This window comes from Ceratotherium simum, chromosome 7 (genome assembly GCF_057802395.1).
Source record: "Ceratotherium simum simum isolate JZ-2026a chromosome 7, ASM5780239v1, whole genome shotgun sequence".
Lineage (NCBI taxonomy): Eukaryota > Metazoa > Chordata > Mammalia > Perissodactyla > Rhinocerotidae > Ceratotherium > Ceratotherium simum.
In genome coordinates this window covers 21,243,919-21,259,253 of record NC_141906.1, presented here as the reverse complement: position 1 = coordinate 21,259,253, position 15,335 = coordinate 21,243,919, and the positions used below count along the sequence as shown (strand labels likewise).

Genomic DNA, 15,335 nt, shown 5'->3' with positions numbered 1-15,335 from the left:
GGCAGTTTTATTTCCTCCTTTTTAATCTGTACGCCTTGTATTTCCTTTACTTGCCTTACTGCACTACCTAGAACTTTCAGCACTATGCTGCATGCATAAGAGTACTCATCCTTGCCTGTTCCCAATCTTAAGGGGAAAGCATTCCTTTTTCACATTAAATGTAATGTTAGCTGTAGGGTTTTGTAGATTCTCTTTATCAAGTTGAGGAAATTCCCCTCTATTCCTATTTTTCTGAGAGTTTTTATTATGAATGGATCTTGCATTGCTTTTATGCTCAAGAAGTCTTTTCCTGGCTGAAAAGCCAGTACATATTCACAACCATTTTTCTAGTTTTTAAGGTTCTTCTCCTTCATCCTTAACTATTTAGTATATCTGGAATTATTTTGCTATTAAATGTGCAGGCTTTTACTTCTGCTCTGGCAATAATGGAAGCATGGAGACTCCTCTGATTAAACAACTAGAAAAGCAAAAGAAACATAAGAAGCACCAATTTTCAAACCTTACATAATAGGTAGTGTAGCATGATCCTGAGAAAAGGGAAACAGAGCCCAGTGGTCTCACTGAGTTGGGAAGACAGAGTAGAGTTCAGGGAGGCCGGGGCAGCTGGAATTTACGGGGAAGAATACTGGAAAGAAAAGAGCTTCATAGAGAAAGAGCTCCAGAGATCTTCAGAGGGAACTCTTCATGTTTTTACCTGAGTTCTGATCTGTGCATTTATGGGAAAGAACTACCCAAGGTCAGGAAAAGAACCACTGAAAGCATTAGGCCTAAAAATTTCTGGAGCTCACAGATAGCTGGGAATAGTTCATGTTCCTACTAGCCAGAGTGGAAAGACCTTGTGGAGCATCAGGTAGAGTCCTGAGAAGGGTACTGCCTTACTAGTGGGGCTAAATTAGCCACAGAGTAAAAGCTGCTCTGGACCCACCCTAACAAATCTTAAAAACAAGCCTCAAAGGGATCCAACTCATTTCTGGTAACTTAACTGTGCATCAGAAAGAAGTCCAACACTAGTTAAAGTACAAAACAAAATTCAGTATCCAACAATGTAAAATTTGCAATATCTACCATCCAATCAAAATTTACCAGGCATGCAAAAAGGTGAGGAAATTAGGACCTGTAACAAGGAGAATCACTAGACCACTAGACCAGATCCTGGTGGTGGTCTAGTGGTTAAGATTCGACACTCTCACTGCCACGAACTGAGTTTGTTTCCTGGTCAGGGAACCACATCACCTGTCTGTTGGTAGTCATACGTGGTTGCCACATGCTGCTGTGATGCTGAGAGCTATTTCAAATACCAGCCAGGTCACCCATGATGGACAGGTTTTAGTGGAGCTTCTAGACTACGACAGACTAGGAGGAAGGACCAGGCCACCCACTTCCAAAAACATTGGCCGTGAAAACCCTATGAATAGCAGCAGAGCACTGTCTGATACAGCGCCAGAAGGTAAGAGGATGGTACAAAAACACCAGGCAGGCTTCTGCTCTGCTGTACACATGGATGCTAGGAGTCAAAATTGACTCAATGGCGCTAACAACAAACATTAATCACTAGAAACAAACCCAGAAATGGCACAAATGATAAGATCAGCAGCCAAGACTGTTAAGAAGCTGTTATAAATGCATCTCATCCTTTTAAGAAGGTAGAAGAATATATGAAAGATATAAAAAGACCCAAATGGAACTTCTACAGATGACAATATCTGAAATTAAAAATACATTGAATGAGAATAAGAGCAGATTATATACTGCAGAAGAAAAGATCAATAAACTTGAAGACATAGCAAGAAAAATTATCCAAAATTAAGTATGGCATGAAAGAGACTGAAAAGAAAGAACAGACCATACATGACCTGTGGGGCAATATCAAAGGTATAACCCATGTGCAAATGGAGAACCAGAAGGAGGGGAAAGAGAAATAGGGAGACAGAAAGGTCATTAATGAAATAATGGCCAAAAAACAGATTAGGGATCTAAGCTTCCACCTTGAGAAACCAGAAAAAGAATGGATTAAATCCCTAGAAGCGTACAACCTACCAAGACTGAATCAGGATGAAATAGAAAATCTGAACAGACCTATTACTAGCAAGGAGATTGAATCAGTAATAAAAAACATTCTAAGAAACAGAAGTCCAGGACCAGACAGGTTCACTGGTGAATTCTACCAAACATTCAAAGAGGAATTAATACCAATCCTTCTCAAACTCCTCCAAAAAACAGAAGAGGGAGATCTCTTCCAATCACATTTTACAAGGCCAGCATTACCCTGATACCAAAACCAGACAAGGATGCCACACACACAAAAAAATTACAGGCCAATAACCCTAATGAACACAGATGCAAAAATCCTCAACAAAATATTAGCAAACTGAATTCAACAATACATTAAAAGGATCATACACTAGGATCAAGTGGGATTTATTCCAGGGATGCAAGAATAGTTTGAAATCTGCACATCAGTCAATGTGACAGATACAACACATTAACAAAATGAAGGATAAAAATCATATGATCATCTCAACAGATACATAAAAAGAATTTGACAAAATTCAACATCTATTTACGATAAAAACTCTGAACAAGTGGATATAGAGGGAACATACCTCAACACAACAAAAGCCATATATGACAAGCCCACAGCTAATATCATACTCATCAGTGAAAAGCTAAAAGCTTTTCCTCTAAGATCAGCAACAAGGATGTACACTCTCACCCCTTTAATTCAACACAGTATTGGAAGTCTTAGCCAGAGCAATTAGGCAAGAAAAAGAAATAAAAGGCGTCCAAAATGGAAAGGAAAAAGTAAAACTGTCACTGTTTGCAGATGACATGATACTATATATAGAAAACCCTAAAGTCTCTATCAGAAAACTGTTAGAATAAACAAATTCAGTAAAGTTGCAGGATACAAAATCAATACTCCAAAATCTGTTGTGTTTCTTTACACTAATAACTATCAGAAAGAGAAATTAAGAAAACACTCCCATTTATAATTGCATCAAAAAGAATAAAATACCTAGGAATAAATTTGAACAAGGAGGTGAAAGATCTATATCTTGAAACTATAAGACATTAACGAAAGAAATTAAAGAAGACACAAATAAATGGGAAGATATTCCATGCTCATGGATTGGAATAATTAATATTGTTAAAATGTCCATACTACCCAAAGCAATATACATACATATTCAATGAAATTCCTATCAAAATTCCAATGGAATTTTTCACAGAAATAGAACAATCCTAAAATTTGTATGGAACCACAAAAGACACCAAATAGCCAAAGCAATCTTGAGAAAGAAGAACAAAGCTGGAGGCATCATGCTCCCTGATTTCAAACTATATTACAAAGCTACAGTAATTAAAACAGTATGGTATTGGCAAAAAAACAGGCATATAGATCAACAGAACAAAATACAAAGCCCAGAAATAAACCTACACATATATGAAATCTACACATATAAATAAACCTACACAAATATGATCAATTAATTTATGACCAAGGTGCCAAGAACATACAATGAGGAAAGAACAGTCTCTTCAATAAATGGTGTTGGGAAAACTGGACAGCCACATGCAAAACAATGAAATTGGACCACTATCTTATACCATACACAAAAATTGATTCAAAATGGATTAAAGACTTGAATGTAAGAATTGAAACAATAAAACTCCTAGAAGAAAACATAAGCAGTAAGCTCCTTGATATAGATCTTGGCGATGATGTTTTGAATCTAACACCAAAAGCAAAAGAAACAAAAGCAAAAATAAACAAGTGGGACTACATGAAACAAAGCTTCTGCATAGGAAACCATCGGCAAAATGAAAAAGCAATGTACTACATGGGAGAAAATAATTCAAAATCATATATCTGATAAGGGGCTAATATCCAAAATATATAAAGAACTCATACAACTCAACAGCCAAAAAAAAATCTAATTAAAAAATGGGCACAGGCTGGCCCTGTGGCTTAGTGGTTAAGTGCGCGCACTCCGCTACTGGCAGCCCGGGGTTCGGATCCCAGGCGCGCACCAACACACCGCTTCTCCGGCCATGCTGAGGCTGCGTCCCACATAGAGCAACTAGAAGGATGTGAAACTATGACATACAACTATCTACTGGGGCTTTGGGGAAAAAAAAAAGGAGGGGGATTGGCGATAGATGTTAGCTCAGAGCCGATCTTCCTCAGCAAAAAGAGGAGGATTAGCACGTATGTTAGCTCAGGGCTGATCTTCCTCACAAAAAAAAAAAAAGGGCAGAAGATCTGAATAGACATTTTTCCAAAGAAAATGGCCAATAGGTACATGAAAAATCACTCAACACCATTAATCTTCAGGAAAATGCAAATCAAAACCACATGAGATATCACCTCACACCTGTCAGAATGGCTATTATCAAAAAGAAAAGAAATAAGTGTTGGCGCGACTGTAGAGAAAAGAGAACCCTTGTGCACTGTTGATGGGAATGCGGATCAGTGCCAACACTATGGAAAACTGTATGGAGGTTCCTCAAAAAATTATAGAACTACCATATGATCCAGTAATTCCACTTCTAGGTATTTACCTGAAGAAAACAAAAACACTAATTTGAAAAGATATATGCACCAATATGTTAATTGCAGCATTTTTTACAATAGCCAAGATATGGAACCAACCTAAGTGTCCACCGGTGGATGAATGGATAAAGAAAATGTGATATACATACACACACACACACACACACACATGCACGCACACAATGGAATATTATTCAGCTACAGAAAAGAATGAAATCTTGCCATTTGGGACAACATGGGTGGACCTCAAGGGCATTACGCTAGGTGAAATGTCAGACAGAGAAAGACAAATACCTTATGATCCCTCTTACACGTGAAATCTAAAAACAAACAAAAAAAACCAAGCTCATACATACAAAGAACAGATTGGTGGTTTCAAGAGACAGGGGTGGTGGGGAGTAGGAGAAATGGGTGAACTGTTTTTTTTTTTCAGTTTAAATAAATTGAATAAAAATTTACAAAAAAATACTCAGCAATAAAAAAAAAAAGAACTACTGATACACTCCACACATAAATCTCAAAAGCATTATGCTAAAACAAAGAAACCAGAAACAAAAGAGCATGTGCAGTAGGATCCATTTATACAGAAAGGGTAAACTATAGGGACAGAAGGCAGTTCAGTTGTTACCAGGAGAGGATTAGCTGCAACACGGGAGGGAACTTTGTCCAAGATGATAAAAATGTTCTATATCATGATTGTGGTATAATTACACAACTCTACACATTAGTCAAAACTCATACAACCATATACTTAAAATTGGTGAATTTTATTGTATATATACTTTAGTAACAAAGCTGATTTTTCAACCGTTTGTAAGATCTCTTTTCTGGGCTGACACCTAACAAAGAAATGAGAAGACTATTTACCTTCCCAGTCCTCCATATAAGGGGCCTCCTCAGCTTCTTTCTCTGGAGTGGGTCTGTCAATGAATTTTCCTTCTTTCATGACCCTGGTGATTTCTCGGAGCTGATGCAGCAACCGCTTTTCTTGGTCAGAAGTCACAGTCTGTGCTCTGCTCAGAAATATCAATCCAGCCATTTAGTGGTAAATACTTCTAGGCAATGAACATAAACATCACTATGATCTGTCTGGATCCTAGAATAGGAAGTCTAACAGTAGCAGATTACTTATTTTAGGAACTGATCCCAGAACTGCACAGCTGGTAACCAGACATGTTAGTTCATGTTTTGACTTTATGAATGGGAAAACTAAGGCCCAGAATAGATTACGTGATTGCCCAAGGTCCCCAGTGAATCAATGTCATTACTGCGACCAGACCCCAGGCGTCTCAGCTTCCAGGTCAGTGTTCGTTCAGTATCCCTCCCTGCCCTGATTCTCCAATCTCGAAACGATTTCACCATTACTGTACTACTCCATTTACTACAAGCCACTTTTCTCTGAAGCGAGGTCATCAAAAGAAAATGTGCTGGGCGATTAGCCTCAATTAGGGAAAAATATGCTCCTAGGCCAACCCTAGAATCACCAGTCTGCATCTACTTGTGCAGAAACAAAGATGTATCCTAAAATTTCAGAGCTGGATCATTCTGAAAAATCAATCATCTAGACCAGAGAAACTGGGGAAACTGAGGCCCACAGAGGGAAATTATACATTTATTCCTATTCCTAGTTAATGTCAGCACTTTAAAACTAAAGTATCCTGGCTTCTGATAGCATTCTGTGCAATTCTTTTTTTTTTAAAGATTTTATTTATTTATTTATTTTTCCCCCCAAAGCCCCAGCAGATTGTTGTATGTCATAGCTGCACATCCTTCTAGTTGCTGTATGTGGGACGCGGCCTCAGCATGGCCGGAGAAGCGGTGCGTCCGTGTGCGCCTGGGATCCGAACCCAGGCCACCAGCAGCGGAGCACGCGCACTTAACCGCTGAGCCACGGGGCCGGCCCTGTGCAATTCTTAAAGCACGGTGCTCAAGTTCCAGTTTAGAACACCTGGGTTTGAGTCTAACTTAGCTAGGTGGCTCTGGGCAAATTATCTGCTTTGGGACCAATTTTATCTGTTGGCAAGATTTAATAGAGCCTACTTATTCTCCTCTTAAAAACCCAAAGCACTCCAAGCCAATATAACACTCATGAAGGAAAAATGATATGTTCTGTACCAGCCTCATGGAGGTGTCATCGATTTTTCTAATCAGCCAGTCCTGAGCCTGCGTTCCTTTTTATGCTTAGCCTAACAAACTTTAGCCTTAATGACTAATAGGGAAAAAGAAAAAAGTGTTTCTCTCTTCAACATTAAGATGGTAACTGAGGAAAATGAAGGTGCAACATTCCCACAGACCTCAGTGGGAGGAAAACAAAACCACCAGGAGCTCCACCCACTTCTTCCACACTAAATGGCCTCAAAGCCATGAACTGAAGAAGCCTGTCCATTGCACAAGCCTGTCCACTGCACACTCAGCTAAAATCTCACATTTATCGGGCCTCTTACAGCTAGCTCTATTCTTCCCATCAGAAGAGTCCTGACTCACAACCGCTCATCTGCTCTCCATAACCCCCAGCTTCTTCCTATGACAACAACTCACTTTGTGGGAGGCTTCTCAGCCAGCGAGGTCACCCCAGCTAGAATAGCCTATGTGCTTATGACAAAGCTCTTGCCCTCTGGTTGCACATGTGACTTCCCTGGACTGTACTCAGTATATTCTGATTTTTACTGAATGAAACTGTCTTGATTCTGCTTCTTAACCCATGGAAAATCAGAACCTTAATTAAAAAGAGGGATGGCTAGGATAAGAGAAGCAGAAACAGACGAGGGAAGCTTTCTCCGAGAATCCAAACTAAAGCATCCTCTTTTATCTCTGAACAAGTGTACTCATATCATCCATATCATGCATTAGGCAATTAATCACGGCCCACCTTATGATAACTTCTGAATTTATCACAATGAACATTTTTTTCATGGATTCCTTATTGTCTCAACTTGGTTTGATCTCCTGGAGGGCAGTAATAAGTTCACGACTATATAGGCACAGTACCATGAACACTGTAAGCTCAATAAATATGTGTTAGCTTGATTGGTCACCATTTCCTCTCCAACCATTCTCTCCCACGTCCCTGAAATCTGGTTTCCATTCCATCATTTTACCAAAACTTCTGAAAATCATCAATGACCACTTTACTCTCAAGTCCAAAAGTCTTCTTCTCATATTTCATTTTTCTTGAATTCTCTGTACGGTGGACCATCCTCTCCTTGAAAGGTCCTCCTCCCTTGGCTACTGAGACATTTGTATTCCTTCCACTTCTTTAACCATTCCTTGTATCTCTAATCCTGGCTCACTTCCCTCCTCCCACCTCCTAAAACATGGTTTTCCTGAAGGCTCAATCCCAGGACTCGCATTGCTCCATTCTCACAATCACACCCTCAGGAAGCTGACTCAGTATCACAGATAAAACCATCACCTCTACACAGATGATGCCCAAACTCTACCTCTAATTTTGACTTGTCACACAAAAGCCAGTCTCATAACTCCAGTTATCTCCAGGGCATTTCCACCTGGAGGCCTTGCCACTACATTCGAATTAACCTTAAATTCACCCTTCAAAACCAGGTCCTGGTTGGGCCCAGGATCATGAGCATGAACAGGCAGGCTAGGAGAGGTTGGGTATGGCAGATTCCAAGATGCCAAAAAAATAAAAGGTCAAGTTGGGAGATAACCTCACCAGATTTTTGAATGCTATAAACCCAGAGGAATAATCAAGTTCTGAATCCAAGAGTTAAGCACAGAGAGAATGAAATATTCATAGTTAGAACCGAATTTAGATTAGCGGAAGACTGCAGACTACTGCCACACAGCATGATATGCCTCAAGGATTTGGTGATCTCATCTTTCCCCACAGCCCTGACCTCTTACCCCCAGCCAAATGACTTCCAAACCTGCGTTCTTTGTTCTGACCTCAATACCCAAATTTTCTATACATGGATGGTCTGATGGCACCTCAACCATATTCAAAGCTGAACTCATGATCCCTATCCCAAGCCTTATCTTCTTTCTCCTCTTTCATGGTTTTATCGTGGTTGATGCCGTAATTTTCCTTCCAGTTTGGGCTGTAGGTGAATCTCCAACTCATCTTTATCTCCTTCTTCTCCTTCGTTGTTCTTATCTAGTTAGTCATTTTCCTTTGGGGAACCAACCCCTCTTCTGCTCACAGTGCAAAGGGTAGGAGGAAGCCATCCATCCCTTCACCTCTCCTTCATGGGTGGCCGCGTGGCTCATGGCCAATCATTACACTCCACCTCCTTGGCTGCAGTGATCGAATCAGTGATATATATAGGACCCAAGTCAGGCCAAGTGTACTTTCTCCTAAAACTGGATCTTGAACACAGTGAAGGCTGATCTGAAAACTCTTCACATCAATTCATGCTGGCAGCAGTCCTTGAAGAGACTGTCCATTTGTTCCTGCTCCTTAAATCCCCAGAGCTGCTCGGGTTCCCACTCTTCCTGAAACCGGGATCTTTAGCTAGTCCCTGATATTGTGAACTACCCCACACTGTTCCAATAAATTCTGTCGCCCTCTCCTAATTTTTGATATCCAGAGTTAGCTGCTTGCAACCAAGGAATCCTGATATAGCCTGTGATTTTCTTTCCTCCATGAAGTCCCCTTAATTTGGCCTCCCTTTTGCACTCACTGGCCTATTTACTACCTTTTGCTAGAACTTGTTCAATAACTTTCTAGCATGTAGCCGCTCTGTATAACATTAAAGCACAGAAGACCATGACATTTCTCCTTAAAAGCCTTCGGAGGCACCTCACTATAAAGACAATGAATTCTAAACTTCTCAGCCTACCATTCAGGGGCTTCTAGTCTGGCCTCAGTTTACTTTTCTAGTTTTTCTCCCATACTTAGCTCCCCAACCATTTACCCCAGCCCTGCTGTACTCCACTCCAGTTACCTGGACTACACGCTGTTCCAAAAACATGCCTTGACTCTCTTACCTTGTTTGCTGCTTGTGCCACCCTCTCCCTCTGAAACATTTTTTCCCCAAAATCTACCTGACGAAATCCTTCCATCCTGCAAGGCTTATTCAAATTCCCCCTTTTCCATAAGACCTTCTGTGGTAGGCAGAATAATGTCTCCCCATCCCTCAAAGATGTCCACATCCTAATCCTTGGAACCTATAATGATATTACCCTATATGTAAGGGGACTTAACGTCGCAGATGGAAGTAAGGTTGCAAATCGGCTGGCCTTAAAATAGAGATTATCCTGGATTACCTGGGAGGACACAATGTAATTTAGAGTCCTTAAAAGGAGAAGAGGGGGACAGAAAAGGTCAGAGTGATACGATGTGAGGAGGTCTCAACCCACTGTTGCTGGCTTTGAAAATGGAGGAAAGGGTCCATGAGCCAAGGAATGTGGGCAGCTTCTACAATCTTAAAAAGGCAAGGAACTGGATTTTGCCCCCAAGCCTCCAGAAGGGAATGCAGACCTGCCAACACCTTGACTTTAGCCCACTGTGGGACTTGTAACATACAGAATTGTAAGATAATAAATGTGTGTTGTTTTAAGGCATTAAGTTTGTAATAATTTGTTACAGCAGCCATAGAAAACTAACACATGTTCCTAGAGCAGACTTTGTCTCTGAGAGGCAGTTCCTTACAGAGAAAATAAACCGCCACTGACAACCATACAGGGCTGCTGTATGAGTAGCAGAGTAAATGAAAATAGGTACCAAAGAAGATATTTTATTACTGCTGAAACTGCCTGCTTTAAAGTACTTTTTCAGATCTACCTCATTCATTCTTTCAACATGTAACTGACACTGTCAACGTGCCAGCACTAGGAATACAAATTTGAACAATGAAAATTCCCTATCCTCAAGAAGGTTACAAGACATTAGGAAAGACAGAAAGGTTAACAAATGATCAGAAAGTAATATGACACTTACAATATCCAGCAAACATAGGTGGTGTGGGAGCACACAGGAGGAACACCTAACCAAGTTTTGGGTTCAGGGAAGGACTCTGAAATGATGTCTAGAAAATGATGTCTAGGTTGAGACCTATAAGGCAAGCAAGAGTTAAAATAAGTGTGTGTGGAGTGGGGGTCAGAGGGACACTCAAGAAAAGGAAAAAAGTATATGCAAAGTCCTAGAAGCAAAAGTGCACAAGTATTTTAGAGGAACAGCAAGTAGTCAGTGTGGCTGGACCACAGAGAGAGAGACGAGAGAGAGTGGCGCAACAGAGGTGTGCAGGGCCATGACACCCAGGACCATGTAAGCCATGTTAAAGATTCTGCACTTTACCAAGAGCAACAGTGACCTGTTGAAGGGTTAAAACAAAAGACATAGGGCCAGCCCAGTGGCACAAGCGCTCCGCTTCGGTGGCCCAGGGTTCGTAGGTTCAGATCCCGGGCGCGCACCAATGCACCACTTGTCAAGCCATGCTTTGGTGTCCCATATAAAGTAGAGGAAAATGGGCACAGATAGTTAGCTCAGGGCCGATCTTCCTCAGCAAAAAAAAAAAAAAAAAAAAAAAGAGGAGGATTGGCATTGGATGTTAGCTCAGGGCTGATCTTCCTCGTAAAAAAAGAAAAAAAAAGGGGCCGGCCCAGTGGCGCAAGCAGTTAAGTGCGCACGCTCCGCTGCAGCGGCCCGGGGTTCGCCGGTTCGGATCCCGGGTGTGCACCGACACACTGCTTGTTAAGCCATGCTGTGGTGGCGTCCTATATAAAGTAGAGGAAGATGGGCACGGAGGTTAGCCCAGGGCCAGTCTTCCTCAGCAAAAAAGAGGAGGATTGGCATTGAATGTTAGCTCAGGGCTGGTCCTCCTCACAAAAATAAAAAAGACATAACCCATGGAAAGCAGAAAGCGAATTGAAGGAAGGCAAAATTAGAGAAAAAGAAACCACATGAGACAGTTCTGACCCATGTCATAAGTGAAGGCATTCATTCATTCATTCTTCCATTTCAACTAATACTTTTTTAGAGCCTACTATTGGCCTGTGCTAGGCTCTGGGAATAAGAAGGAAAATCCCTGCCCTAGTACAGCCTAGAGTCTCTTGCAGGGAGACTCATTAATTAGGAAGAAATGACAAGACACGGTAATTGATGAGATATGGTTAAGTGAAGGAAAAGGTGAATCAAGAATGACATCTAATTTCTGCTTTGGGCAACTAAGGAGATGGCAGAGCCATTTGCTGAGATGGGGAATAGTAAAGGTAGAGTAGGTTCAGCTGAGGGTAGATGATAAGTTTCATTTTGGACATTCATTTGTGCAAGAGACATTTATTGCTTGATGAGGATAAAGGTAGGTATCTATGAGATATGTCTAGTAGGACCCTGAATATAGAGATCAGGAAATGAAGACAAGGATCTCAACTGGGAATGGCCATGACTTAATCTTCTACCATGATAATGTATGTAGAAATGCTTGTATCAAAAGTGAACATCTATATCTTTCAATAAGTATTTATGTAGTACCTACTATGTGAAAACACAATGAACCAAACAGACTAAGCCTGTCCTCAAAGAGTTTATATTCCAGCACTGCATGCTAGAATACCGCCCTACACACATAAGCAACATGCCTGCCAGGGCTGTCTGCTGCCAGAGGTGCACCCTCACTTCTCCCCTCAGGCCATGCCATGTTTCTAGGAGGTGAATCATTACATGCTAGAAAGGAAATTTTGCTGATTATGAGGGCAGAAATGATGACACCGCGATTCTGATTCCTAGATCCTTTCCTTAGACTTTGTGTCCTTGGGCTGGATATTGTGCTTAATAGCAAATGTAACATGGCACAAAATTAACCTTCCAGGAGGCTTCATTATTTAAACACATGTACAGACATATATCACTCACAGGTGAAAACTGTCTGAAAAGTGTTATTAGATAATATTAAAAACCTTTCCCATATTTTGATTCTTACATAAGCATTAAGATGAAGTTTCAGAAACTGCATATTTCCAAAATTTTAAACAAAACTTCTTAGTTATGGAGTGATTATATAAAAAGGATTTAGAAGCTGTAGGTAAACACGTCGTCTTTGTCTTAAATCCTCTCCTTGACCCCCAGAAGCCTGGGGATGTGATAAAATCTTGATCTGACAGAAGAAACTAGGGTATTTTGGGCTCTTCTAATAATCATAGAAGCACAGACTTGTAGAAGAACAAATGCCACAGCAACTGAGGTGAAAGGATATAAGGATAAAAAGGAAACAATGGAAAACATGGGCTACTAGCCCTTGCAGTTTTGAGGGTTGAAGTCTCACAGGGCCTAGTGTGAGGATAAAAAGTGTTAGATTGAAGAGTGTCAGAAAGTCACATCTCTATGGACTGGAAACAGAGAGATGTAGGAAAGACAGCCACAAGCTATGCTTTCTTCAGTGGATGGGGAGCTGCTCCCCAGTTCCTGAGAGATTCTGTGGAAAATGTTTTACACAGTCATTGCCATGTGGCAGGCTGGAATCAATATGTTCTCAATGAGTCCACACCTCAGCATCTTATAAGGATCAACGTTCTGAGCTAGGACCGGTAGCCCCAGAAACAACGGGATAGCAGAACTCCAGCTGCAGGGTGGGGACAACAACTCTGCCTCTGCACATAAAACATGAAGAAGTAATCCCGGCACAAAAAGGACAGACAGTAGTTAGAGGTTATAGTACTGCGTCTCTAGCTTAGACAATGGACAGATGGTATGCATGGGTTAGATGGTGGGGTTATTTGATTTGAGCTAAGGGAGTCTGAATAGCAGTGAGTAATAGTGAAAAAATATTTTCATGTGGTTTCTTACTCCAAGGCCCAGGGGTTGGGTCTCCCAGGTGTGAGGCCCTGCCCACAGGTATTCATCTATGGTTTTCATGACCCTTAGGTGTGGCCTGGGGCTTTGAACGGACCACAGCCAGGGTACAGACAGTTTTTGAGGCATGAGAGTCTATAAATGCCGGTTGTTCCCTATCCAGACTGTGAGTGGTACAGGGTAGGGCCAGAAAAGGCCACAACATGGTTTAGCCACACTCATACAAATATTCATACATTAGATAATGTACATAAAGCATTTAGCTCAGAGCTTGGTCCTTAGTAAGTATTCATTAAATATCAAATATTATTATACACTTACAAAGATATACTCATGTATAGATACACACATATATCTTGCCACTTTGGAGAAGAGTCAAGGTAGTCACTCTGCTTTCTGGACCAAAAGAAGGTCAAGGCTCCTGGGCCCAGATAGGCAAGGTTCATCCTCATAAATGCCTTTTCAGCAGCACTGTAGATATTGCAGGGAAAAGCCAAGTAAAGCGGCTGCAATCTGAAGATGTTCACTCTTCTCTTATCCAGCCAAAGATGGGCAAGGCTGCGGCCAGGAAGCAGAGAAAGGGGCACGGCACTAGTACCACCAAGAATGGCAAAGAGAAGAGGCCAAGGTGGAGCAGCAGTTTTCTGGGCAAAGACTCCACAATGAGCCCAAGGAGCTATACGAGGGACCGTTCAACACATCCTCCTGCATGGGATTTTGTTATCCACCTCCAGTTCTTCCTCCATTCTTGTCAGAAGGCCTAGCTCAAACTGAATCTGTCTTTGTTCTCAATCTCACATTCCGGTTTTTCCTCCCTGGCTTTTCTACACGCGTGTTTTCTTAGCTGTTGCCCACTTCCATGAACCACCTACCTCTTCAGATCCGTGGCCATCCCCGTAGCAAGAAGAGTGAGTCTTGCCTGTGGGGCATCCTAAAGGGCTAGTTTGGCTCCTGACACCTATCTAACATCTCTAATTCTGTTCTTGCACAGTCAACACAGCACACAAATGCCTAAGCTGATCAGACTTGCTCTCTTCTCTCATTTTGTCTCAAATGAAGAGCATAATATTTAATAATCTGGTTCTACTTAAAATTATGCCTTTTTAGACAGCTAGGAAATTGTCTTCCTTAAAACCCAGTTATTTCACCCTGCAGGATTTGCTCACAGATTTGCTCGCTCACAATAATGTGCACAACACAGAACATATATACTTGTAAACTGAGATTGCTTGATAGTATGAAAATGGAAACGTTAAATGAGAAATAATATGTAAATAACAAATAAGTTGACAACTATATAAAATAAAAGTGGCCCAGAAATCAAAGAAATGCAAAATTTTGAATTGATTCTCTAAATGGGAAATAGCCTGAGTCCTATTATGTGAAAACCTACCTTTCACCATTAGGTCCCACTCTGTTGATTAATTTTTCCATGGCTTCCTCTGTCTCTTTCAGTTTTTCTTGCAGTTGAACAAGCTCAAAATTGGCTGAAAAATAAGCATCAATCTAAGAACCATCATACACAACTCCCTAAACTCTTTTCTGAAACATTATCTACAATAATCCAGGGTAGTCCTGAAACTCAGAGAAACGATGGAGTCTCTCCCGCTAATCCAATCAGGACACCATGGGCACTGAGTCTAAAGGACACATGTTTAGCACTGATGAACAAATCACTCTCTCTTACACACAGAAATACAGCAGAACCAGCTAAGAAAATACCTAGGAGCGAAAAACACACCCCTACACAGTCACCCAAGCAGAAATAAAGAAGATACCCTAGAATTAGATACCCTTTCTAATCCAAATGATGCCTAAGGGTAAAGTACTAAACCTATAAGGTACTTCAGAAAAGGAGTGAAGACCCTAAAAGGAGCAATATTTCACTTGCACCTAAGGGTTGAAAACATCTCGAAGATAGTTTAAATATTAGACTCCTGCAATAGAGGAAGTCTTGAACTAGGGCTGAGACCTCCTTGCCCAAGGTTTTCGGCCCCAGTGACCTGGGGCGAAGTGGTGTAACCCTGACTC

The 15,335-nt window shown here is 41.1% G+C and overlaps 1 protein-coding gene across 12 annotated transcripts in view; it reads right to left on the bottom strand.

The window, feature by feature from the left end:
* The window catches only part of RIC3 (RIC3 acetylcholine receptor chaperone), a 50,950-nt gene that overhangs the window by 11,201 nt on the left and 24,414 nt on the right, over window positions 1-15,335 (bottom strand). For all 12 annotated transcript variants that reach the window (XR_015552669.1, XR_015552670.1, XR_015552671.1 and 9 more), the window contains exons 4-5: window positions 14,698-14,791; window positions 5,423-5,568 (exon numbers count right to left, since the gene is read on the bottom strand). Coding sequence is in view for 8 of the 12 variants with exons in the window: in XM_004418401.3 (XP_004418458.1) it covers window positions 5,423-5,568; window positions 14,698-14,791 (240 nt within the window). In the remaining 4 variants the exon portion in view is untranslated. The remainder of the gene's footprint in view (window positions 1-5,422; window positions 5,569-14,697; window positions 14,792-15,335) is intronic.